Below are 26,561 nucleotides of genomic sequence, written 5' to 3'. Positions count from 1 at the left end.
CCCAGTACACAGCTGTATATTTTTAGTTGTGGGTCCTTCTAGTTGTGGCATGCGGGATGCCGCCTCAGTATGGCCTGCTGAGTGGCACCATGTCCGCGGCCAGGATCCGAAGCAGCAAAACCCTGGGCCACCGAAGCAGAGCACACGAACTTAACTGCTCGGCCACGGGGCTGGCCCCTGTATTCTTTTAATATAGAGCATTTCATCACAATTTTGAAATGGTCCTAGTAATCTGGAACTTCACTACCCTTCTTTTCAAACACAGAGAGGAAAAATGACTCAGTTTCTTATAACAAATAAATTCCAAGGAAAAATAAATAGATGTGAGGCATTTAAAAGATATTTAAGAAACATATTAACCAATGTATGGATTTTATTTGGATCCTGATTAAGAAAATAAAGACTATAAAAATAGTGTCTGAGACAACTGAGGAGACTGAACACTAACTGGATATTTGAGGATAATAAGAAAAAAATGTCTTTAGGTATGATGATAATGTGGTACTTTTTTAAAAGAATTGCTTGTATTTTAGAGATAGGTACTAGACATTATTGTATGAAATGATATGATGCCCAAGATTAATTTTAAAATAATCCAGAGGGTGGGGGTTGGGAGCAGGTGGGAGCAGGGCTACAACAAGATGGACCGTGCACCAGCAAACTGTGGGAGCTGGCTGATGGGTGGGGGGGATTGCTATCCTTTTACTCTACTTTTAGATATGTTTGAATTTTTCCATTAAAAAAAAAAGTTAAACAGTCGAAACATAGTACCCGTCATCTAAAATGTTTCTAACAAACTAATAATAGCCATTAAACTACAATGACAAAAGTGTCTGGAAGTTAGGCCACAGATGCATTCTGTGGTTTGGCTCTCAACATCCACACTGGATTTTTTCCAAGAAAGTGCCACGATGGTCAGTATCAACAGGAAAGCTCAACAGCCCCTTCTCTGCCCCCAGAGCTCATGCTCTTGTCTTTCCCTGGTAAGGCTGTGGGCTCACAAACTTGTAGGAGGTAAGGGCAGCCCCAAAACAGCCCCCATCTCAAAAGGTCAGCAGCTACCAAGAAACCTCCTCAAGTTCGGAAGGTTTTTAAGCTTCAAATCTCTTTGTAAGAGGGACATTAGGATGCAGGGTTGAGAAAGTATAGGAACAGCTCAGCCACACGTAGAGAATTACAGAACAGAATGGTTTGCATCCTGGTACACCAGGGGCTGACAGTCCAAAAACCCAAGAGGAATTCGTGTAGAATAATGAGTGTTCAATAAAGAAAGAAAGAAGCTCAAATGAGACTAAAACTCAAACACTCAGCATAGCCCTGTGGCCTGTTTTTGGGTGGCCCTCTGGGAGAGCATTTTCCTACAGGCAGGAAAATGAGTCTGACTTAGTCTTGGTGACATAACTTCTGATTAAATGATTGAACTTAGGCTGCCTTTTCAACATGCTCCTTTTTTACACATTCATTCAATTAAAAATGGGACAACCTGTGAGTTAATGTTCCAGGGCCCTGCAGGTGATACTGAAATCACAGATTTCCCCCTAATTTTAAAAGATATTTGTTATAAAATATTTGGAAAATAAAGAAAAATTTAGAAGAGGGGAAAAAAGGCATCCATAATCTCATCTTTCAGGCGCAATCAGTAATACCTCATGTCTCCACTTCTAGCATTTTCTCTTGAATGATCTCTTTGATGCTTCCATTTCTCTGCTTCTCTTGCTGGTACTCCTGTTATTCAGATGTTGGATATTATGGTCTGGTCCTCTCATTTTCATATTTTTTCTCTCCAGTCCTCCATCTGTCTTTTTGTCTCACTTCATATGTGATTTCCTTAACTTTTTCTTCTAACTCTTCTATTTTTTATTTGTTTTCATTTCTATCATGGTTTTAATTTCTAAGAGCTCTTCAGCCTCTGGATTTTCAAAAATTCTTGTGTTATGGCTGTGACATCTTCCCCTCTCTTTTTGATGACATTAATCATTTCTTTCCTGGAAATTTTTTCTCCCTTAGTGATGTTTCACTCAATAAACTTTTTCTTTGTTTTTACTTGATATTTATATTAGAATCTTCCCTTAAATATTTGGTGACCTTTGTCTGACCCCTCACCCAAGAGGGAAACACTAAAAAACTGACTGCAAGCTTTCTGCACACTGACAGCTTGTGGACAATCTTCTGTGGAGACCCTGCTGGGTCATTTCATTGATGATCCTCACCCAGTATCAGTATCGTCAAGTCTCTTCTCTTGGCCTCTTCAGATTTTCTAGAAAAGGCTCTTCTAATCCTTGCAGGGAAGACATAAGGCTAAGAGCCAAGCAGGTGAAAATGACTAAGAGTCTCAATATTCAGTAAACTTGTGCTTAACTCCCTGACTTTAGGATTTTAGCCCCCAGCTTCAACTGTGCCTGGTGTCTCTTGGCCCAGAGACCCTCTATTCACCCCTCCAGAGAACATGCCCCCAGTTCTGCCAGAGTGGAGAAGGGACGGTGGCCCCTGTGTGAGGGCGGAGGACGGGCTTCACTGAATCAGAAGCTCTAACTGCTTCTTAACAGATTCCTGCCTGATTTTCCCTTCAGCTCCATCTCTCTCTCTCAGTCCCAGAGGTACTTGGTGCTGCCAATTCTTCACCTTTTTGAAGGATCCCACAGTGTAAATGAGGTGGCTTCTCAGTTTTTCCCAGAGTCAGCTTCAAAGGCAGCTTTTTTGAGTCACCAAAGTCCCTCATTACCTGTCAATTTGCTTCTTAGTCCCCAATTGTCTGCTAACGATTCCCTTCCTGTTGCTTACGCCTTTAAAAAAAATCATTCCAGTGTCATTTTGGTGTGGTTTCATGAAGAAGAGGAAGTTCAAATATGTATTCAGTCTGTCATCACTGGGAACCTCAGAGTTTTAAATTTTATATTTTTCTAATTTTTTAAAAACATTTGAGATCATGTACATTTCCATATTCTGCTCCTTTATATTTTCAAGAAATTAGATCCTCAATCTACAATGACTTTTGTTTAGGAAGAAGGACTTTTTCCCCCCAAATCAAGCTTCCAGAAAGTCTCCTTTTGATGAAAGTCACCAGAAGTGGCCAAGAAAGCATAAACTAGCTGACTCATTAGTTCCACCTTGTGGTCCTTGAGGGGAGAAGGTGGGCAGGCTGAAGAAACCATCTGACAGTTGAAAAATCAGCAGATGAAAAGAGCCATCTGGAAATGTTCAAAGTGTCTCCAACTCAAAGACAAACTCTATCTTTTAACCCAAATTTCTGCATCTACATGTCACACCTCTAATCACAATCACCAATGACTTCCATATTATTAAATCCAATGGTCACTGTCTACCATGCTCCTTCTGAAAATATTTCTCTTGACTTCACTAGGGCAATCCTCTACTTTTTTTCTCCTACCACACTGACCATTCCTTCTCAGGCTGCTTTTTTACTTGTTCCTCCTCCTAATTAGGTGCTAGACCACTAAACATTGTCATGCCTCAGGGCTGCAGGCCTAGACTATTTTTCTTGGTCTCCTGTCAAGAGATGATCTCCTCCAGTCTCATAGATTTAAATCTTATCTACATATAAATGACTCCCAAATTTCTCTTCCCACTCTGAACTGAAGCTCATAATCAACTGCCCTGACACGTCTACTTTAATGACTAACAGGTATTTTTTAACTCAACATGGCTAAAACAACTTGATTCCCAACTGCCCAATCTATTCCTCCCAGACTTCCCCATCTCAATAAAGAGTACCACCATCCGCCTAGTTGCTGAAGCCAAAACCCCAGGACTCATCCTCAATTCCTCCCTTTCTTACTTCGCTTTAATACAGCAGCAAGTCCAGTTGGCCCTTCACCCAAAATATACCCCAAATATACCCACTTCTCCACCACTGTAATCCAAGCTCCCCTTCCTTAGTTATCTGCTGCTTAGCTCCTTGAGACAGTGTCCTAAATGGTCTGTCTCCACTCTCACTCTCTACAATCCATTTTCCATACTGAAGCACTAGCTGTCTTCTTAAAGTAAAGCTTGTATCCTGTCATTCCCCTGTATCAAACCAAATGGATTCCCTCGTATTCCTAAGAATAAAATCCAGACTCTTACTAGCCACGGCCTTTAAAATGCTACTATACGTCTTGGCCCCTACACCGTATCTTCGACCTCACCTCCTCCCACTTGCTCCTTTGCTCATTGGGCTCCCCTCCCACTCATATTCCTGCTCTGCAAACACACCAAAGCTCATTTCGACCTTAGAACCATTGCACTGGCTGTCCCTACTGCCTAAAATGCTTGATCCTCCAATCCTTGCACAGCTAACTCCTTATGGCATTCAAGTCTCCAACCAAAGCCACTTCCTCTGTATGGCTTTTCCTTACCACCCACTCTTCCTTTTGACTTTTATCTACCCTAGTCATTCACCAAGACCTCGGAGATAAGCATGCTCTTTGACTTGTAGATAAACTCCTCCCTTAAAAATAACAAGATACAAGACATGCAATAGTTATACATCTGTAAATGTTCCAAATTCACCACATTGTCAAATTCAATTAAGCATTCGCTGATTTCAATGAATAAGGCAGTGTAGGAAATAGGATGGGCCTGCTCTAACCTTCTTAAATAAAGCTTCTCCAAGTCTTGGCTTGGTCATAATGATGCCAGTACTCAAAAGGCACTGCCAGGGGCTGGCCCGGTGGCCAAGTGGTTAAGTTTGTGCGCTCCGCCTCTGTGGCCCAGGGTTTCACCAGTTCAGAGCCTGGGCAGGGACCTAGCACTGCTCATCAAGCCATGCTGAGGTGGCATCCCACATAGCGGAACTAGAAGGACCTACAACTAGAATATACAACTATGTACTGGGGGGCTTTGGGGAGAAGAAGAAAAAGAAAAAGATTGGCAACAGATGTTAGCTCAGGGGCAATCTTAAATAAATAAATAAATTTTTCAAAGGCACTGCCAGAAATTTGGTAAAGACTCTCAGATGTTCTCTCTCAGCCCATCTCTAGCCTAATTACATTTGACACACACATCATCTATAGGATGTGAAATCCCATAAAAGGGCTCACCTTCAGATGTCTACAGGGTGTTTAACTTGAGTCTGGGCCTAAGGGTAGCTTTGGTACCCCTCCCTCTCAGGCACTGTTCACTCTCACTCCACAGCATCCTTGGAATACACGTCTTCAACCATCTTTCTAGTACAAGCTGCCCTCATTGTTCACTGTACATTGTCCATCTATTCCACATGGCCTGGTAACGACCCTACTTTTTCTATGCTTTCTCTCTACCTCCAAAGAGAACAGAATGTACCTAGCCACAATTGCACTTGAGAGACAATTTCAGATTCAGCCTTGAAAAGCAGGAACTGATCTGGTTTCCTTCTTGGAAGGAATAGTGAAAACACATTAGAACTGGGGCCATGGAACAGAGAAAAGATTTACCTGTGGGGCTGTTTCTTCACCTATAAAATGAGCAAGTTAGACAAGATGATCCCAAAGGCTTCTTCCAACTCAGAGAGGAACCCCGACCTCAGCCCCATTAGGAGAGGGTGTCAAGGATCTCCAGCACTTTCTCCATGCAGGGCTAGACCAACCCTCAATGACTTCAAATTCCTAAGGCACCACCCCTGACTCCAAATGATGAGGGCAAATACTCACTTTGGCTCACTCAAGGTCATCATAAAAGGAGTAGACTGACAAAATGTCACACCAATACCTTCCCACCAAAACAAAACCAGAATGGCTTTCTCAGTTCTGAAGACCATTCAGTAGTTGAGAAAGAACACATCACAACCAGGCCTTCAGCAAGCCCTCTACTCTGTGTTTACTTCTCACACTGAATAGCAAAGTCTGTCCCACTTATATCTCAAAAATCAGAAAGTTATTTTGGAAGTAGAATTATATGACTCTCTCAGAGGAATAAAATGTAGTTAAGAATTGGCCGAGTGGTTAAGTTCGTGCACTCCGCTTCGGCGGCCCAGGATTTCACTGGTTCGGATCCCAGGCGTGGACATGGCACTGCTCATCAGGCCATGCTGAGGTGGCATCCCACATGCCACAACTAGAAGGACCCACAACTATAATATACAACTATGTACTGGGGGGGATTTGGGGAGCAAAAGCAGAAAAAAAAAGAAGATTGGCAACAGTTGTTAGCTCAGGTGCCAATCTTTAAAAAAAAATATATATATAGTTAAGAATTCTTAAAGAGCTGCAATGTTAAAAGGCAGGAGAGCCACTTAAGACAGATATCATTCTCCTGATGTCTTCAGTCCTGACCACATGGACCATGACAATCCGACACGCAGTCTTGGCTTTACCATCAAGTCACTCCGGTCTTGCCCAGACCGCTCTGCAGAGATATTTTGCTGTTAGAACAGGGGGGAGCACGTGGCCTCGTTTCTTTCTAACTGGGCTTAGCTCAGCTCTCCACGGGGCAGGGCTAGGGTTTCAGAGACCGTCATCAACAATTTCTCTTTACCATGCTCTTCCCCACACAACACTGTATATGATCCGGTTCTCCCAGCTTCATTAACCCAATTAGTATCTTTTCAGGCTCAGTGATAAAGAAACTCAATACCTGTTCCTCATACATAGGGTAAAGAAAGAGAGCAAACAAGTGACTCCTTGATGCGTAACTTGAATTACTCACACAAGCTTATGTCCCGTTGTGTAATATTTTAATAAAAATGCCCAATAAATCCTTGCTAAAGGACAATTTAAAATTCTGCTTCAAGTACACATATATATTAAGTACTAACATACTTGCCACATGCAAGTACAGAATAATTTGTACTCTAACATCCCGGGACCATGTATGCCTCAGATTTCCAGTCTGGTAAGGTTGAGGGCGCATTTGACGAAAGGTGTGTCTATAGAAGAGACAAAGTCAAGGACACCCTAGGAATTGTAAAAAATTTATTTTTGTTCCAAAAACAGATACTATTAACTTTATAAGTAAATATAAGCAAATACAAACAAAATATTCTGGTTCATTTTAAGGCAAGTCAAGAAGCCTTTTTTTAAATTGAGATATAACTGACATACAACTTTTTATTAGTTTCAGGTGTACAACACAATGATTTGATATTTGTATACACTGTGAAATGATCACCACAATAAGACTAGTTAACATCCATCACCACATATAGTTACAATTTTTTTTTCTGTGATGAGAACTTTTAAATCCACTCTCTTAGCAACTTTCAAATATACAATATAGTATTATTAATTATGGATTTTGTAACTGGAAGTTTGTCCTTTTTGACTCCCTCACCCATTTCGCCCACGCCTCACCTCAAGATGCTTTTTTATACTTGTTCCAGCCATAGGGTTAAATGTACAATGTATAGATTTCAATTTTTTTAATTAAATTAGTAGCTTTATAAAACACTGTAGATGTCATAATTTTTTTTTTTTCGAGGAAGATTAGCCCTGAGCTAACTACTGCCAGTCCTCCTCTTTTTGCTGAGGAAGCCTGGCCCTGAGCTAACATCCGTGCCCATCTTCCTCTCCTTTATATGTGGGACGCCTACCACAGCATGGCATGCCAAGCGGTGCCATGTCCGCACCCGGGATCCGAACCGGCAAACCCCGGGCCAGCAAGAAGCGGAACATGCGCACTTAACCGCTGCGCCGCTGGGCCGGCCCCAGATGTCATAATTGTTAACACAACAACTTACCAAACTGTAGTTAACTGGTGCAGTTGGCTGAGCAGGGTTTACAAAGGAAAGGGAATGCCAAACCCATTAACGTTGTTCCATTGCAGCCCAGGAGAACAAATGAGATCTGTTTCTCAGACACTTAAATCAGGCAAACAAAACAGGTAACCATTCTCCCGTCCCCATCTGAAGCACTCCATCAGGAGAACAGTTGGATAAATATAAACTACACAGTCTAGGCATTCAAGGGGTTCCACAGCTTGTAAGGCAATCATGGAAAAGTTTATCTTCTTCAGCTTCAAAGTTGGAGGGTTTGGGTCATTTAATTTTTTTTAAGTGTCAAACTAATGCTTTCCAGTCACCATATCTTCACTCTGAGATAAGCCGTCTTCTTCACAATGTATTTGCAATATCCTCATACTCAATTTTTAAAAAAAGCAATTTTAGTACTCGGTGCATACCGCATGCCCTTGCTATAAAGAGCTTTTCTTGACGAGTTATGAAGTCGTTCAAGGAGGTATCGTTCAGGCTGTATTAATGAAGGGTACTGGTAAACACGACACAATTCTTTGTCATGTTGCAAGTTCCGTTTCCAATTTAGTGACTACCACTATGAATCAGATGGCAACAATGACAGCATTTTAAGGCTTGTGTTTTTAAACTATGATATAGCAGCAACTGAGGATCCCAATTAACTCCTTGGCAGCAAGAGCCTAGTTCCTTCATCTGCATATTAGCACCGAAGTGTCAAGGGGTTAAACAGTCAGCAGAAAAGATAACTGCACTTCTGATTGTAGCATTTGGCAGAACTGAAAGGAAAGAAGTTATGCTACATGTTGAAGGGATTGTGGTCAACAGAAAGAAGACACCAGGAGAAGATAAAATGACACATGAAGTTTTCCTAGTCTTGTATGTAGCCTCCGCCATGACCACCATAATCTGCCAGATCGTCTTTCAAGGTGGCTTCTAATGCCCCTCCAGGAATCACATCTATCTTCTCTCTGGCTTTGCTTTGTTTCCGTTTTTCACTGCGAACCACAGTCAATGAATTGGTCATCTTTTTCAAGTCATCAATCACCAATGAAATACACACATCTCGAATTAAGGCTTCCAAAAAACTGGCACAAGGGCCAGCCCAGTGGCGCAGCAGTTAAGTTCACACATTCTGTTTCAGCAGCCTGGGGTTCGCCAGTTCAGATTCTGGTTGCAGACCTATGCACAGTTTGTCAAGCCACACTGTGGCAGGCATCCCACATAAAGAGTAGAGGAAGATGGGCACAGATGTTAGCTCAGGGCCAGTCTTCCTCCGCAAAAAAGAGGAGAATTGGCAGCAGATGTTAGCTGAGGGCTCATCTTCCTCAAAAAAAAAAAAAAAACCTGGCACAATATAGTGACTTTTCATATTGCGTAATTTTATCTTTAAGTAACTTTCGAAACTCTGTGAAGCCATCTCTTGAAGATGGGTTCATAGCATCTATTCCATAAGCTGTATTATTAACATCAAAGTTTCTTTTGCTAATTCGAGGTTTGACTCTTTCTGTAATATCTTTAACCACAGTTTATTTGCTAATTGCTCTTCTGGTGTTAGCACTTTAGGTTCTTCAAGTTCTTCTAACCTCGTTTTTAAATTTCTTCCTGCCTTTTCTTCTGTTGTATCTTCTCTATTTTTTTCTTTTTTGAAATTTTTACTTCTGGTTTTACTTCTGCTTCCTCTTTTTTTTCCGTCGTCGTCATCATCATCCCAGTTATCCTTGACATCCTTGTCCTCGTCGTCCTCGCGTTCCCAGTGGTCCCCACCCACCGCCTTCCACAATGGGTCTTCCACGGAAAACATGTCTGCTCCCAGGACGCGCAGCCCCCACCGCTGCCGCTGCTGCTGCCATCTCAAGCTGGGTGTGAGCATCGTGAGAGGAGAGCTCAATTAAAAATAAAAGACAATGTAATAGAGGAAGTGAGTTGCAAATTTGGAGTCAGAAGGCTTGCTTTTCAGCCGCAGTTCCAATAATTACCAGCAAAGCTGCCTCGGGCTAACGGTCTCATGTGTGAATTTTATGCCTATCATCACCACCACTACCATCATTTCCACCCTACAGATGAGGAAATTCATACCATTTTCCCTAGTCACTGCAAGATCCAGACCCGACCCTGTCTTTGAAAGTGTTTTATTAGCAGCTTTATAGAGTATACATGAGACAGTGACTCATTCTACCAGGAACAAGCTCCATTTTCCATTGTCCACACTTTAATATGCATCAAGAGCCTTAAAACTTCACACCTGATGAAACAAGATGGCATAAGAATGATGGGCATATATGGGAGTTCATCATACTATTCTCTCTGCTTTTGTATATGCTTGAAATTATCCATAATAAAGTTTTTTTTAAGTTTTTATAACCAGTTGATTCATTACTTTTTTTACTCCCCTTCTCAAGGTGTAGAATGTTTTCATGGCACCATGATTTTTCTTGTTTTCCATTTTGACAACCCAAGGTTGATGGACAGGTTTCTCTCCAGACATTCGTGTCAGTCCCTATCCAGGTCCTTCCTAAAGGGATGCCCTAGATCTGCCCCAAAGACAGATCAACAATTCAGAGGTCTCCTTTGGGAAGTAGGAAATTGGCTACCTGCAGACAGGGACATTCACCCTTGAGCCACATATCTTTTTCTGTTCGCCAGGAAGACTGACCCTTTTCTCCAACTGGTGCCACCATCAGAGTCCCCTGCAGCTATGCTCTCCGGTCAGTCTCAGTGTGGGCTGGGGCAGTGTCTAGTGTGGGCATTAAAGCATCTGATCCCATTCCCCATCCTTATTCTGCATATAGAATTTGAGGTTGGAAATCATTTGTCCTTACAGTTCCTGTCTTTTCTCATCCATTGGTGGCGAGACCAAAGTCATTCTGATTCCTATTCCTCTAGTACATTACCTCCCTCTCCCTCTTTCTTTAAAAGCTTTTAAAATCTTATCACTTTTATTTTAAAATTTTACAGTGATATGCTTTGAGTTGACCCTCTCTTCATTCCTTTTGCTGGGCAATTAGCATATTCCCTTGGGGCCGGCCTGGTGGTACAGTGGTTAAGTTCACACCTTCTGCTTTAGCAGCCCGGGTATCACCGGTTCAGATCCCAGGTGCAGACAGGCACAGCGTGGCAAGCCATGCCGTGGTAGGAATCCCACGTATAAAGTAGAGGAAGATGGGCACGGATGCTAGCTCAGGGCCAGTCTTCCTTAGCAAAAAGACGAGGATTGGCGGCAGATGTTAGCTCAGGGCTATTCTTCCTCAAAAAAAAAAAAAGAAGCATATCCTTTTAATTTGAAGACTCGTCCTTCAGCTTTGGGGGATTTTCTTGTATTATTTCTTTCATAATTTCCTTCCCTCTGTTTCCTCTGTTCTCTCAGTCAGGAACTCTTAGCAGTCAGATGCCCAACCTTTGAGATTAATCCTCAATGTCTCTTGTCATTCTTTGACATGTTCAGTATTTTTGCATTTTTGTACTTTCCAACTTCTTTTTTCGTTTGTTTTACTTTCCAAGATTTCCTCAATCTCATCTTCTAACCTTACTCTTTGATTTTATTTCAGCAATTGTACTTTAACTTCCAAGAGCTCTACTTATCCAATTGTTCTTTCTCCACAGGATCCTGTGCCTGTTTAGTAGATGTTATATCTCTTTGAACTCCCAGAAAACACTAATGAGAATTTCTTCGAAACTTTTTTTTTAATTCACACACTTGGTTCACTATGTGTTCTATTTATGTGTCCATGATGTCAGTCCACCTATCTGATCCTGCCCACCCAGGAAGAAGGACACGTGGACCACATGCAAATAGGCAATAATCAATTACTTTTTGATAATGACTACAACAAGGAAAGTACCTGAGTGCACAAGAAGTGGGTCAGCTTACCTTCATGGAGTCAGAGTATAAAATATATTCCCTGAGCACAGGTAGAAAGTCTTCTGTCATATCATCCGTCAGCTCTTCCAAGGCTGTAGAGCAGTTCCCGATGCAAGCAGATACACCTTCCAGGGGTTCAGCCAGCTCCCCCTCTAATGCGCTCCACGTAGAGTACACGGGCCCATATTCTCTCAGTTCCACAAGGTACTCTAAAGGTGGAAGAGAAACCAGTTAAGATCTGCTCAGTAGCCATCACTGGTATTACTGACTCAGTAACCACGGCAGCCAAGAGCTCTCTACCTTAAGATGTGTTTCCTTGGCCATTCACTCACCTGAGCATGCTCTCCTTTAAGGAGAACATTGTTTATAACATAATTTTTTTAAATCTCTAAAAGCTGATGTTAGAGCTAACATCGTAACATCAATCAACTCCATCCCATAATGGGAACACCATGCCTCTGGATAACAGGGGACCACAATGCCTTTTGGGAGAACGTGGTAGGAGCTACATCCACCAAGTATCTTAAAAATAACCACTTACCCACCCATACAGTGAAGCAGGATTTTAATAGGCAATGGCAGCACAGTTTCATATAGGTTTAGAGGGATGTTTTTAAAGGGAAAAAAAACATCTACCACGATGCAAAACTAATGGGATTTTAGGAAACATTTTCATACAGATGTGGTCTTACATAGGCAGACTCACTCTCTCACTCAGGGGTCACCCCAACCCTTTGATCCCATCAGAATTTACCCCACACCATCCTTAGGTTTGGACAGTACCTAAAGCTATCTCCAACACCTACAGGCCCCACAAGATACCATCAGTGGGTAAAGGAGAATGAAAGCACGAGGAACAAGGAAAAATATTGATTTATTGCCCCCTACAAAGAAAATCTGGCCCATCAGTCATTACAGGGATTCCTGCCTTTACAATAAAATGTTGCCATTTTTTAGTAACCCATGAATGGTAACTACTGGAGAATCCTTTTGAAGGTGTTTCACGTGCCGCCATGATCATTAACACTGTTCAGGTCTGTCTGGCCTACATACGTGTAAGAACACAAAGGCCTCAACACTTCAGGACACAGAAAAGCAAGTAGCCACTAGAGGGGTGGGGAGGAAGTGGTGGCAACAACCGGGAAGGATAAAGAAAGGCTTTGGTAACTCCCCAGGTCAGGAAGAGTGGGTTTGAAACGAAGCTGGGGTGGGGCAGATGAGTCATGTTCAAGTCTGAAGGCTCATTAGGATCATAACTCTTGCAAACATAAGGCATGCTGTCCTTTTGAACCACCCTTCTGCCAGAAAAGAAAACCTAAGGTTGTTTTTCAAATTCTCATTCCCATCAATAAAAGGAAGTGGAGTCAATGTCTCTACTTTTAGAGCTAAAGTTGAGAGAGAGAAAAGTGGAAAAGCCTAGAAGCTCAGAAGTGGTTCTTTCCCATGGGGAAAGGAAACACAAGGCTGAGATGCAGGACAAAGGATGGAGCACAAAATTATACTCTGGTCACAACTACCTCCTCCCCTCCTTATGTTTATTTATTAGCCTTATAAGTAAAATATGGCCTAGTTCTGTCACTCCAGCACTTTTGCAGTATGATTCTACTTAGCACACATGAATGTCATTTCTGCAAATGCAGTCCTTGGGCATGATCAAGGTCCCGACACAGAGCTCACCTATTTCTTCTTTGATGATGCGCTGGGCTATTCGATCAATGGTTCCCAGTTTGAGCGCAAACATATCCAAGTATTCACCTATGGCTGCAAACTCCAGAGGCCGACTCCTCAGCTTGTAGCCCCCAGTGACATGCTTGACTGACTCGCCCACTCTAGTCAGCAGCGCCATCCCTTGCTTCTTGTAGGCATTCAGGTCCTAGGATGACACAGGAACACACAAACTCAAAGGACTCTATCACTCACATGGCCAGGATGCAGTAAACCGATGCCCTTAGGCAGTTTCTTTGGGGAAATGGAAGGCTCAGAAAACAGGAGCTGAGTTAGAGGACCTAACCACGTACACAACGGTATCCCCTCCTTGACATCCCAACCGCCAAGCTCCCACCAGGCATGCTCTCCTTTAAAGACAACACTGTTTCTAACATTATTTTTTAAACCGTTGACCAAAAAAAAGTGTCCCTTTCTCCCAGAGAAAATATCTTAAGCTGTCTTTAGGAGCTAAATTCAAGAGCTGAAATTCATTCCATTCATTTATTTATATCCCAACCAAAGCCATATATGGAAAACAGAGAGTAAAGGGTGGGAAGCAGGAAACAGTGACAAAGCAGCAGCGCTAGAAAACCCAGTCGAGGAGAGATGTAGTAAACTACAAAGCATTTTACCCCCAATTTCTTGGTCACAGCATAAATGGGAAACACATTGAGCAACATAATCCATCATATCTCAATTTAATAAGCATATTAGCCAGCTGGGCAAAACAAGTTTCTTCCTATCATTAAACTCTATGAGAAATCTACAGTATCTTCAGGTTGTTCTATGTCACTTTAATGGTACCTTCAAAAATGGTTTTACAGAAGATGCAGGTGTCTGTTCCTTATATCTACCCTCAATACAAACAATGTTAATTCCCAGACCTGGAAGGGCATGTCTACAGGGAGGTAAGGGAACACGACACAAACCATTGCTTTCTGGTGACCTAGCCAGATATAGGGACAGAGCAGAGAACAGGGAATCATGGTTAACACAGCTGACCGACAGCCCCTCCCCATTTGAGACACAATCACAGGCTCAGGTCTCCATGAGTGCCTAAGTGTAGACTCCTCCTGATTTTACTTCCTCTTTCTTCTTCATATATCCAAGGCCTTCGCTTTTGCTCTTTCCTATCTACACGACCCTCCTACTCAACCAAGACCCTTGTTCTATCAACTATCTCCTTTCCTGTCTGTATCTTCAATTTCTAATCCTTCAGTATGTAAAATATACGCAAGGCTCATCCATCTTAAAAACAGCAGCAGTCCTCTCCAGTCCCCCTCCTCCATTGCTCTCCCTCCTGTCAATGTCAGGCTGCCTGAGAGAATGTCCTCCAGATTGCATCTCCTCTATAGCCTCATACACTCTAGACAAAAAACAACGCTATAGGCACCAGGCTTTCACGAGACCATAACTGAAGCTTGGAGGTCTAGGAATTGCTTCCCTAGACTATTTTGGGGAGCAGGACTAGATCCAAATGGGCTCCTTGGACCGCACAAGCTCTACTTGAGGTAAAAGAGAAGCCCCAGTTAACCTAGTTAATTCATATGCTGAATAAAGTTATTTAGGAGTGCCTATCTGACTGCTGCATCCATTTGGCCAAAGGTAAAAATATTGATTTGAACACAGTTGATCCCGAGCATCCGCCACCTTTCCCAGTATTATTGGCTTCTTCTTAAAGACGCTTCCACTTTGTGATAAGACCGCGTTATCACAAGGAGAAGGAATGCTTCAGCATTCGCCGGGGCAGAACATGGAAGTGGCTCATCTAAGAGCAAAACCAAGTTATTCAGGGTGTGTTAAAAGAAAAGATGGGGGACTACTCACTCACATGAAGCTGGATTCTGATTAAGACACTAAAGGACTTTTTTTTAATCATTTCATATTGCTTGGCCCATAGATAAATATCACACACACACAAAATTCTTTCCTACTTATTCTTCACATAGATTCCTAATGACTAGGTGCATGCTTTTTCCCTCTTTGTCTCTCTGTTCAATAAAAATGGCTAGGCTTGAGGGCCTGCCTCGACAACAGACCTATAATTTGGGTGACACAGTGAGTTGCACTGTTGGAGACCAGGTTGAATTTTACTTTGCATATAAGCTGAAAGAACTATATCTGAGGATCAGTTCACCAGGAAATACACATTTTAAAAAAGAACACAGGTTTGACCCACAGGGGGAAAGGCTTCTGGGGAAAAGAGAAGATTAATGGGAATGTCATCAATTAGGCTAAATGTCAACTGAGATTTAAAAAAAGAAACCCCAAATACTAAAGGGTTTTGCCATGTGGTTTCCATGGTCTGGAGAATGGCATCCTCTTTAAAGTCTCCGACATCAAGTGATGTTATCTGTAAATATTTCTCAATTTTGCCATTTTGAAAAAGAAAACTAAAAGGCACCTGGGCCTCAATACCTTGCCAACATGAAACAAATTACCTGCGGCCTGAATGTGGGAATGTGATACATGAAACTAAACAGATGGGGCTGAAAGGAAGTTGGCATGGGAGTCTGAACGTGAGATCCTGTTTCTTCAGACAATTAGAGTGGAGCATCTCAGGTTTTCTGGCCAGTTCTGCCAACAGGAAGTACAGAGAGAAGTCAGGGAATGACCAACTTGAGTTTGAATGCACAGAATCTGGCAACTGTGTAGGACCCAAATATTTCTCTGGCAAATGCTCGGAAAATACCCACCCAATAGGAACTTGTCTGTGGGAAGTAATGCTGAACTACTCTTGCTCAGATAGTCTGATACAGAGGGAAAGCATGGCCTCAGGAGTCACAAAGACCTAATTTCAAATCTTAGGGATGCCACCTGAACAAGTACAAACTCTCTGAACCTCAGTTTCCTCGTCCGTAAAATGAAGCTATGAGTAACCACTCACAGGGTTCTTGGGAAGAACATCCTTACCAAGCACTCAATAAATGTTCTTTCCCTTCCATGCCCTTGTTGGTCAGAATGGCTTCACCCAGTAAGACGCCAAGAAGTGTTTAAGGAAACACTTATCCCTGTTTTCGGCAAGTGAAATATTCTAATCTCCTCTGCTGCTGTGAGGAGGGTGCCCCTGAATTCTAACCTGGAAACCGTGCTAACGCTGATGGACGCCAAAAAAACAGAGCAAGTCTATGCTGTCCACTACAGTGGGCCAGTCATGAAGGTGGCCTGCGAGAGATCAAAGCAGCTTTTAAGAAAGAGCACAAAGAGGGGCTGGCCCCGTGGCCAAAAGGTTAAGTTCACACGCTCCGCTGCAGGCGGCCCAGTGTTTCGTTGGTTCAAATCCTGGGCGCGGACATGACACTGCTCATCAAACCACGCTGAGGCAGCGTCCCACATGCCACAACTAGAAGGACCCACAACGAAGAATATACAACCTTGTACCGGGGGGCTTTGGGGAGAGAAAGGAAAAAATAAAATAAAATAAAATAAAATAAAATCTTTAAAAAAAAAAAGAAAGAGCACAAACAATGCTAATGTTGGGGAGGAAAATGAAAATATTCTGTCTTTACCTTCGCGGTAAGGAAAACATTAAAGTGTTCATTGAAAGAGAGCACAGGATGATCTGTGATTCTTTTTAGGAATTTATCCAAAGCTTTTCTTCTGGTCTCCACAAACTCTTCTGAAAAACGATCCACGACCCCTTTCACCACAAACTTCTCCGGAAGCGGCTGTGAAGACAGGAAGAAAGACATTTAGAGCAATTGATAAGAGGGTAGGAAGAAAAAACACAGGCTCGCAAATAATTCTTATGACCCATCGGTCAAGAACAGTCTTTCTGAATCAGTGGGATTCTTATGTAGTCATCAAAATAAACATCTCTGAAAAATATAGATGGAGTAAATCACAACCAGCCCCATCAATTTTACAACACAAGAAATAAAACATTAGAACATAGTCCCTGGAAAACAGGAAACAGTCAACTTCTATCTAGTAAACCCAACAGCATCGTTATCTTTACATTGCTTGATGCACAGATGATGTAACGGGAAAGTTAGGCAAGATAAGAAAATTAGTCTAAGGAAAGAAGGCAGACAAGATCAACCACACAAAAATTATCTAAATAGCTTAAGATTCTACTCCCACTTAAGAACTTGGTAAATGATTTGGAGAAATAAGTACATTAGGCAAACCCATATATCCAAAAAGTATCTTTTCTGAGCCAACTTTTTTGTTTAGGTTTATGTTCAAAAGTTCTTTAAAATGTAACTTCCTTTACTCAAGCAAATTTCTCTATCATATTTTCTTTGAGCCAATATTGCGGGCAATTTAAAACTACCTGGCTACCAAGGGATCTTTGAGCTTTAACCCATTTCTGTAGTATCTTCATTAAATGCTTGATTAAAAGGTCTTCCTCATCACTACCACCACAGGGACACAGAGCATCTGCTAGTGCACAATTTGAAAACGTTTTCGTTATGAAATATTAAAAGAACATTTGTGGGGCCAGCCCCATGGCCGAGAGGTTAAGTTCGCACTCCGCTTTGGCAGCCCAGGGTTTCGCCGGTTCGGATCCTGGATGCGGACACGGTACTGCTCATCAAGCCACGCTGAGGCAGCATCCCACATGCCACAACTGGAAGAACCCACAACTAAAAATATGCAACTATGCACCAGCAGGCTTTGGGGAGAAAAAGGAAAAAGTAAAAATTTTAAAAATTTAAAAATTAAAAATAAAAAAAAAGAACATTTACATTAAAAAATGAGCAAATGGGGGCTGGCCTCATCGTGCAGTGGTTGGGTTCGCACGCTCCACTTCAGAGGCCCGGGCTTCAGAGGTTCGGATCCTGGGAGTAGACCTACACACAGCTCATCAAGTCATGTTGTGGTGGCGTCCCACATACAAAATGGAGGAAGACTGGCATGGGACAATCTTCTTCAAGCAAAAAGAGAAAGATTGGCAAACAATGTTGGCTCAGAGTCAATATTCCTCACCCCCCCCAAAAAAAGAGCAAATTATCTGGCAGTTATTTTTCTTTTTTTCTTTTTTGAGGAAGATCAGCCCTGAGCTAACATCTGCTGCCAATCCTCCTCTTTTTTTTTGTCGAGGAAGACTGCCCTGAGCTAACATCTGTGCCCATCTTCCTCCACTTTATATGTGGGACGCCTACCACAGCATGGCTTGACAAGCAGTATATAGGTCCGCAACCAGGATCTGAACCAGCAAACCTGGGGCTGCCAAAGCAGAACAGGCAAACTTAACCACCGCACCACTGGGCCAGCCCCCTGGTAGTTATTTTTCCAAAGAACATATACAAATGGCCAACAAGCACACGAAAAGATGCTCAACATCATCAGTCATTAGGGAAGTACAAATCAAAGCCACAGTGAGATATCACTTCGTGGCCATTAGGATGGTCATAATAAGGAAGAAAAGAAAGCAAAGCCAAAAAAGAACAAATGTTGGTAAGAATGTGGAAAAACTGGAACAAGTATTTAAGCCCGCAACCTCCTTAAGCCTCATATTACGGCAACAAGGAGATTTTTTTCAAGTTATAAATCCTCAAGCACACAAACACAAAAATAGAAATAAAGACTTAGCCAATCCAAAAAAGTGGGATCCTAAGACACTTCCAATGGGAAAGCCAAGAAGCAATCCAGATTCATAACATAAAACCTTTCAAAGATTTAGGAATTGACAACACCAGCACCTCTGGAAATGAAGGACTTGTGGTGTGAGGGAATTCAACAGCCTCAACTTGAAAAAGCTTTGGAAAATCAGTATGTCTTAGTTCTCAAGAGTAAAGACTCTGGTCTCATGCTTCCTGGGTTCATCTGTTTGACTTTGATCAAGTTCTAGAATCTCTTGGTACCTCAGTTTCTTCATCTGTAAAAAGTAGACAATAGTAGCAACCTCATAAGGTTGTTATTAGGATTAAAATGACAATTAGGTTGGATATGCTTCAAACAATTCCTGCCACAGACTAAACACTCAATAGAAGTTTGGGTATTTTTTGAAGTTGGAGTGGCAGCAGCTTCAGGGGATGACTAACCTTCAGGGACAGCCAGTTTTCAGTTAAATCTTGAGATGGTGGGAGTGTTCAGAGAAGAGCCTAAGCACTGGGGGATTTCTTTTTACCAGATCAGGAGATCTAGGGGGCAGAGTGGAAAAGTTTGGGAATGAAGGAAGAGAGTGGAATAGAGTCAGGAATAAAATTACGGAGCCACAAGGGGATAACATGTCCAAGTTAGATGCCCAGTGGAGCTGACACTTGGGTAGAATAGTAGAAATGCATGACTGAGTCAGACACAAGGGCCACCCAGCCCAGTGTTCCGGCCCAGTCAAAAGCACTAGAGAAGCTGTCTTAAAAGGGTATGTCTGTTCTGTAGGAGAACTCCTTCATTCTCATCAGTTCTTCTCCCATTCCCTTAGACGGCCATTCTCCTTAAACCCTACACCCAACCCCCAACCTTTCATGCTAAAAAAATTACCATCTTTCTGAAATAGGAACCAGGTGTAGGACATCACATGGAAATTCCCTAACCATTTGCTTCCTCCAAAACCCATCTACTGGGCGCCACCTTCACCTCCATTCCTCAGGACCCTGTGACAACATATCCCTCCCCAAAGCTAACTATTCCATCTATGTCCTTGACTCAGTCATTCATTAGTTCACTATCATGCACCTGTTGTCATCAATTAATTATACCTTCTCTTCCCTGTATCTTCAACATCTCCTTAGTCAATTCTGTTCCATGTCTACAAAAATATGGTTAGTTCTCTTTCTACCTGAAAAAAATAAATCCAGCTATCCCTTAACCTTACATCTTCTTCACTCTCCTTCCTGCCTCAGTCAATCTTTTTGAAAAGAATCATTTATCTTTCCACTCTTTCCATTCATTTCCCAACCCCCAACCTTCCTCCATTCCAAAACAAAGCTGTCTTTGGTACTACCTTCAATGCTGCATTTCTCTGCCCTATCTCTACCCAATGCAGAAACTGCTCTTTTAAAGATGTTCAATGACTTTCTAATTACCACATCCAGTGGATATTTTCCTGTTCTAATCTCATGAGTCCTGTTGGGCATACACTCATTTGCCTAGGCTGAATAGGACTTGGGAGAAAGGCCTAATGAGCAAATAAGTGGTTAGGTGTGCCTCATTGAACATAACAGATAATCTCCTGAAATAGTTATCCATTCTGCAGATTTAGTACATTGAACTTTATGTTCAATGAATCAGAGAAGCTTGCTATTTAAAGGAACCCTGGGGTGAATCCGTCTGCAAACAGAATTTCCTTCTATAATAAGCATTATTATCCCCAAATGTACATGCATTTAGAAATTTGTTTCTTTCTATTTCAAACTTCCTTAAAGGGACACACCTACTCTCAGCGCTGCCTTTATAATTACTTTCTGGGTTGTTTATGCCTAGGAATCTGGGTTGCTGATGAAATCAAGTATAAATGAGGTAACACAAGTAAAGAGCTCAACATAGCTCCAAGCACGTGGTAGATGTTGAATGAATGCCAGCTATTTTTATTTATTTGTAAACACTGAGAACAGAAAGCAAAAAGGAGCGTGGACTAAAAGGTGGAACTTCCAAATATCTTTTCAGCCCAATGGTTTGGATTTTTTTTTTCACTGAGGGAAATTTGCCAAGCTAACATCTATTGCCAATCATCCTCTTCTTTTTACTTGAGGAAAACTTGCCCTAGCTAACATCTGTGCCAGTCTTCCTCTATTTTATATGTGGGTCACCGCCACAGTATGGCCACCAATGAGTGCTGTAGGTCCACACCTGGGAACCAAACCCAGGCCACCAAAGCAGAGCACGCCAGACGTAACCACTGGGCCACAGGGCCAGCACCCAAAATGTTCTTTAAAATCATCTGGGATACCATTTCCCATTCACTAGGATGTATACAAAACTTAAAAAAAAAAAGGAAAATAACAAGTGTTGGCACATATGTGGAGAAAGAGGAATCCTCAAACATTGCTGGTGGGAATGCAAAATGGTGACCCACTGTGGAAAACAGTTTGGCAGTTCCTAAAAAGAATTAAACATAGAATTACCATAGGCTCCAGCAATTCCATTCTTTGGTACATAGCCAAGATAACTGAGAGCAAGTGTTCAAAATAAAATTTGTATGACAAATGTTCAAGTGACATTATTCATAATAGTTGGGCTAAGGAAAAGAGGGAATGGGGAGTGATTGCTTAATGGGTATGGGATTTATTTTTAAAAGGGAGATGAAAATATTCTGGAATTAAACAGTGCTGGTGATGGCAAAATATTGTGAACATACTAAAAGCCACTGAATTGTACACTTTAAAATGATGAATTTTATGTGATTTTTACCTCACTTTCATAAAAAGGATGCAATGATGGAAGCAGATATCAGAGAATAGAGAAGATACTATGCTGCTGGCTTTGAAGCTGGAGGAAGGGGCCACGAGACAAGGAATGTAGAGCAGCCTCTGGGAGCTGCAAAAAGCAAGAAACAAGCTCGCCCCAAGTGCCTTCAGAGGAATACAGCCCTGTCTACACCTTGATATTAATCCACTGGGGCTGATTTTGGACTTTTGACCTCCAGAATTACAAAATAATAAATTTCTGTTGTTTAAGTCACTTTTTAGAGAAATCACCTGGTATGGGGGTGAGGGAGTAGGTAGGGATAGAGATGAAACAAGACTGGCCATAAGTTGATAAACGTTGAACCTGGGTGATGAAGACATTCGGGTTCACTGAACTGAAGCTCTCTACTTTAGTATATTTGACATTCCTCATAATGAAAAAGTATTTTAAAAACTAACTATGCATATATATGTTGGAACCTACAAAGAATTCTATTTGCACGCCTTACAAGAACCTGTTACATATTTCAAGGTTCAATCTTAAAGCATTTACATTTTTATAGCACTTGATTCTTTGGTAAAGCACTTTCACATACATTATATTTCATACTAGTTCACAAGAAAGTATTTCATAATCTGTGAAACAAAAGCAAATTTCCTGTAGATGTCACTGAAAAGCTACTATTTCTGAGCAGGAAATCTGGACAAAGAGTTCAATTGCTCAGTCTTGAAATGTCCAACTTCCTCTTGTCCGCATTTAAATTGCTTCTTCTGTGCAATTCAACAAATGTTTAGTGCATACTCACTACATGACAGAAAACTATTTTTCCTATCCTTGCCAAACTAACAGAAAATATTGCTCCTAAGCAAAAATAAGTAACAAGTAAAAGAGCATTAAGATTAAAAACCTTGTCCCTACAAAGAACAATCACCAAGCTTGGTTTAAGTCATAATGCTTGAAAATTCAACCAATGTTCAACCACTTCTCAACTTAGCTACTGGGTAAGGTAAAAGCATCTATATGCTTTTTTAACAGTACAAAATAAGGAAGGACTGACTAGAAAATGAAGTCAGAGTTTTTACTGATTATTTCGTATTAAGAAAAACAGTTGTTGCATTACACATTTCTTATTACTTCTTAGGAGTTTACCAGTATCCAAAACAAAACTAGGTGCATGATAAATACTAAGGCATCCTTCCTGCAAAATTTCCTTGATAAAAATGGAAGCAAAAAGGGGCCACCCATGGCCGAGTGGTTAAGTTCCTGTGCTCCGCTTCAGCGGCCCGGGGTTTCACCGGTTCAGATCCTGGGTGCAGACATGGCACTGCTCATCAAGCCATGCTGAGGCGGCGTCCCACATGCCATAACTAGAAGGACTTACAACTAAAATATACAACTATGTACTGGGGGAGGCTTTGGGGAGAAGAAGAAGAAGAAAAAAAAAAGATTGGCAACAGACGTTAGCTCAGATGCCAATCTTTAAAAAAAATAAATAAATGGAAGCAAACATTAAATTTCCAAGTGAAATTAAACACTAAATGTATTTGCTCCATCTCTAAAATCTATCTGTGGCCATCGAAGCATAAAATCTGTCTGCTGTGTAACTAGTTGTGTCCCAGCAAATGAAGTAGTGCTAAAACCAACTTCTGAGCCAAAAAGTACACTAAAAAACAAAAATCATGTCACAATGAAGACTTTCTGGTGGCTCCAACTATCAGATAATAAAGAAAAGTGAATTGTCATCATACGATGACGAGTACACACATCCAGTACACTTCTGGTTTTAAGGTAGCATTTTAAGAGCATAAGATTATTTCTTTCTGCTTTTAAAACTGCACAGGAACAAAGTAATATAAAAAGAAAAAAATCTGTTGCAGCACCAGAAAATAAAAAGGTACCATTAACAGGCCAGAATTTGTTACAGACACAAGGCAGAAAAGACTGAATTCAGAGAAAAGTCAACCAATATCAACCATCTTGTGATTCTACTCAGGCAAAGGAAAGGTTGGCCTAGGAGGGAAGGGGTTGGGTTTCTCCAGCAGAGCCCCAGAAACTGCCGAGTTCAGAGCTACAGGGGCTGGAAATAAGGGCAGGCCGAAGGACAGCCAATGGGAAAAGGGAAGTGAAAGAATTTGGGTTCCACCACAGAACCCCAGTCTGGCTGGCTGCTCACCCACAGCTTCACAGGGCTCCAATGAAGCCCAGGTAAAGGAGGAACTTTATCTCCATGCTCCTAATATAAGCAGCAGAATCTGAAAGTTCAGGGATTCTCACACACTTTTAACCAGAGCTGACTTAAGTTGTCCAAAAAAACCCTGAAAACATGATGCTAAGTGAAAAAATCCAGTCACAAAAGACTAACTAGTAATATGATCCTACTTTTATGAAACGTCCAGAACAGGGAAATCTGTAGAGACAAGAAGTAGATTAGTGGTTGCCAGGTCCTGGAGAGGAGAGAGGGTTTGGAAGTGACAGGAAAGGAGGGGAAGGTTTCCTTTTGGGCGGATGAAAAGGTTCCAATGTTGATTTGCTGATGGCTGCACAACTTATGACTATACTAAAAGCCCTTGACTTGTACATTTTAAATGGGTGAATTGCATGACATATGAATTATATCTCAATAAAGCTGTTTTTTAAAAAAAAAAAGAAATAAAAATTTAAAAATAATATATATTACACAGTTTACGGGGTCTCCATCTAATAAACTCCCCAGGGCAGGGGTCCCTGTCTGTCTTATAACCTCTCCCCAGGGGTACTCACCAAGCCTAGTAAAAAGACTAACACCAAGTCGATACTTAATAACAGATAGGCAGCTCCTAGAAAAGTTGCTATAAAATGAATTTCTGCAGGGAGAAAAAAAGAGTTTGTTTCCAGTGTGACTTTCATGTTTAAATCAGAGACACTCTCCAATACTAAATCTCTCTCCACTCCAGAGATGCACCAAGAATTTATGAAGAAATTTAAGTCTCTACTTGCTTCTAAAGTACCTTCCTATTCCCTGCTTCTACCCAGACTATAGCAAACCATTCTTAAAGATACTCTGGATCCACCTTGAGCATTCTGGAGTTTTGGCTTCAATGTCAATGCATGAGTGCTACTATATTTCACCAGCAGGTGGCGCTGTCTAACCTTTGATCTTTAAGTACCAAACTTCAAACACTACACTAGCTGCCAGGAGGTGGAGCATAATTCTCCTGATGCAGAGTGGGCTATGCATAAAGAGCTACTTGCTTCCAAAGAGAACGGTATAGAAAGGGAGAGAAAAAATAGTACCTGTACAGTGGATTTGAAACCTGACAAGCACTACCTAAAGTCAGGTGATCAAGGTTACCATCAACAGTGATAAATACTGTTGACAGTAGGTACCCTTGATATGATACGATGCAAATGGCACTTTACCTCTGTGCTTTTCCTCCCCAAAACACATCACCCCAGCCAATCATGAGAAAAACATCAGAAAATCTCAACTGAGGGACAGTCTACAAAATGCCTGACCAGTAATCCTCAAAACTGTTAAGCTCGTCAAAAACTAGGAAAGCCTAGGGGCCAGCACTGTGGTGTAGTGGTTAAGTTCATGCGCTCTGCTTTGGCAGCCCAGGGTTCACGGGTTCGAATCCCAGGCACAGACTTACACACTGCTCATCATGCCATGCTGTGGTGGCATCCCACATACAAAAAACAGAGGAAGGCTGGCACAGATGTTAGCTCAGGGCCAATCTTCCTCACCAAAAAAAACAAACAAACAATAAGGAAAGCCTAGAGACAGCCTTGATGGCCTACTCAGCACTCTCACCGCTTCGTTTGATGGCCAAGATTCATTTCCTGGTCACGGAACCACACCACTCACCTGTCAGTAGCCACGCTGTGGCGGCAGCTCACACAGAAGAACTAGGACCTACAACTAGGATGTACAACCATGCACTGGGGCTTTGGAGGAAAAAAGAGGAAGATGGGCAACAGATGTTAGCTCAGGGCAAATCTTTCCATGCCAAAAAAAACAAAAAAAGGAAAGCCTCAGAAACTGTCACAACCAAGAAGAAGCTAAGACATGATAACTAAATGTAATATGGTTTCTTGGATGAGATCCAGGAACAGAAAAATGCCACAAGGCCAAAACTGACGAAATCTGAATAAAGGACTTTTGGTCAATAATAAAGTATCATCACTGGTTCATTAATTGTGACAAACATGCCATACTAATGTAAAACGCTAATGACAAGCAAAACTGGGTGTGGGTATGTGAGCACTCAATGTACTATCTTCATAATAATTCTGTAAATCTAATACTGTTCTAAAATAAAAAGTCTATTTAAAAAAATTCGCTAGCTGCCAATTTTGCCAAATTAAGGTTTTATTTTAAGAAACAGTTCCAACTGGTTAAAAATTGAAGTTTCTTCTTCAGGCAAGTTTGAAGTGATTAGAAGACAGAAAAGCAAAACTCAGGCTTGGAGAGCAGAGGAGATACATGGGAGGGAGGGAGATTCCCCAGTAACAAACGGAGCCCCAGCAAGACCCATCATTTCCAATGCAGCACTAGCACCACGGCCACTTTTGCCTTGAAGACCAAAGAAATTGCCAGAGTGTTCACAGCATATTCAGCCTCTACCAAACAGGGGGGAAAAGCAGCACTAGAAGATGCAGTGTTAACAGGAAAATTGGTGGTGCTAAGAAGTTATTCAACCAAAGTTTTCACCGAAAGATAAAATCCCGCTGAAAAGTTTTATGGCCCAAATTGCCCTAAAGCACCTAAAGCCCAAAGAAACATGTGGGGTCTAAATAATAGTTATTACTGCTACTAAAAAAAAAAAAAGTAGGGTGCTGGCCCCACGGCCGAGTGGTTAAGTTCGCGCGCTCCGCTGCAGGCGGCCCAGTGTTTCGTTGGTTTGAATCCTTGGCGCGGACATGGCACTGCTCATCAAACCACGCTGAGGCAGCGTCCCATATGCCACAACTAGAAGGACCCACAACGAAGAATATACAACTATGTACCGGGGGGCTTTGGGGAGAAAAAGGAAAAAATTAAATCTTAAAAAAAAA

The 26,561-nt window shown here is 41.7% G+C and overlaps 1 protein-coding gene across 1 annotated transcript in view; it reads right to left on the bottom strand.

Annotated features, from left to right (window-relative positions):
* SNX30 (sorting nexin family member 30) overlaps positions 1 to 26,561 on the bottom strand; it is a 115,344-nt gene that overhangs the window by 30,911 nt on the left and 57,872 nt on the right. Inside the window, exons 5-7 of the mRNA XM_046668058.1 lie at positions 16,739 to 16,897; positions 13,200 to 13,395; positions 11,532 to 11,731 (exon numbers count right to left, since the gene is read on the bottom strand). Coding sequence (XP_046524014.1) covers positions 11,532 to 11,731; positions 13,200 to 13,395; positions 16,739 to 16,897 — 555 coding nt within the window. The remainder of the gene's footprint in view (positions 1 to 11,531; positions 11,732 to 13,199; positions 13,396 to 16,738; positions 16,898 to 26,561) is intronic.

This window comes from Equus quagga, chromosome 1, assembly GCF_021613505.1.
Source record: "Equus quagga isolate Etosha38 chromosome 1, UCLA_HA_Equagga_1.0, whole genome shotgun sequence".
Classification (NCBI taxonomy): Eukaryota; Metazoa; Chordata; class Mammalia; order Perissodactyla; family Equidae; genus Equus; species Equus quagga.
Note: the sequence above shows the minus strand (reverse complement) of the source record. Positions and strands in the feature narration are given on the sequence as shown.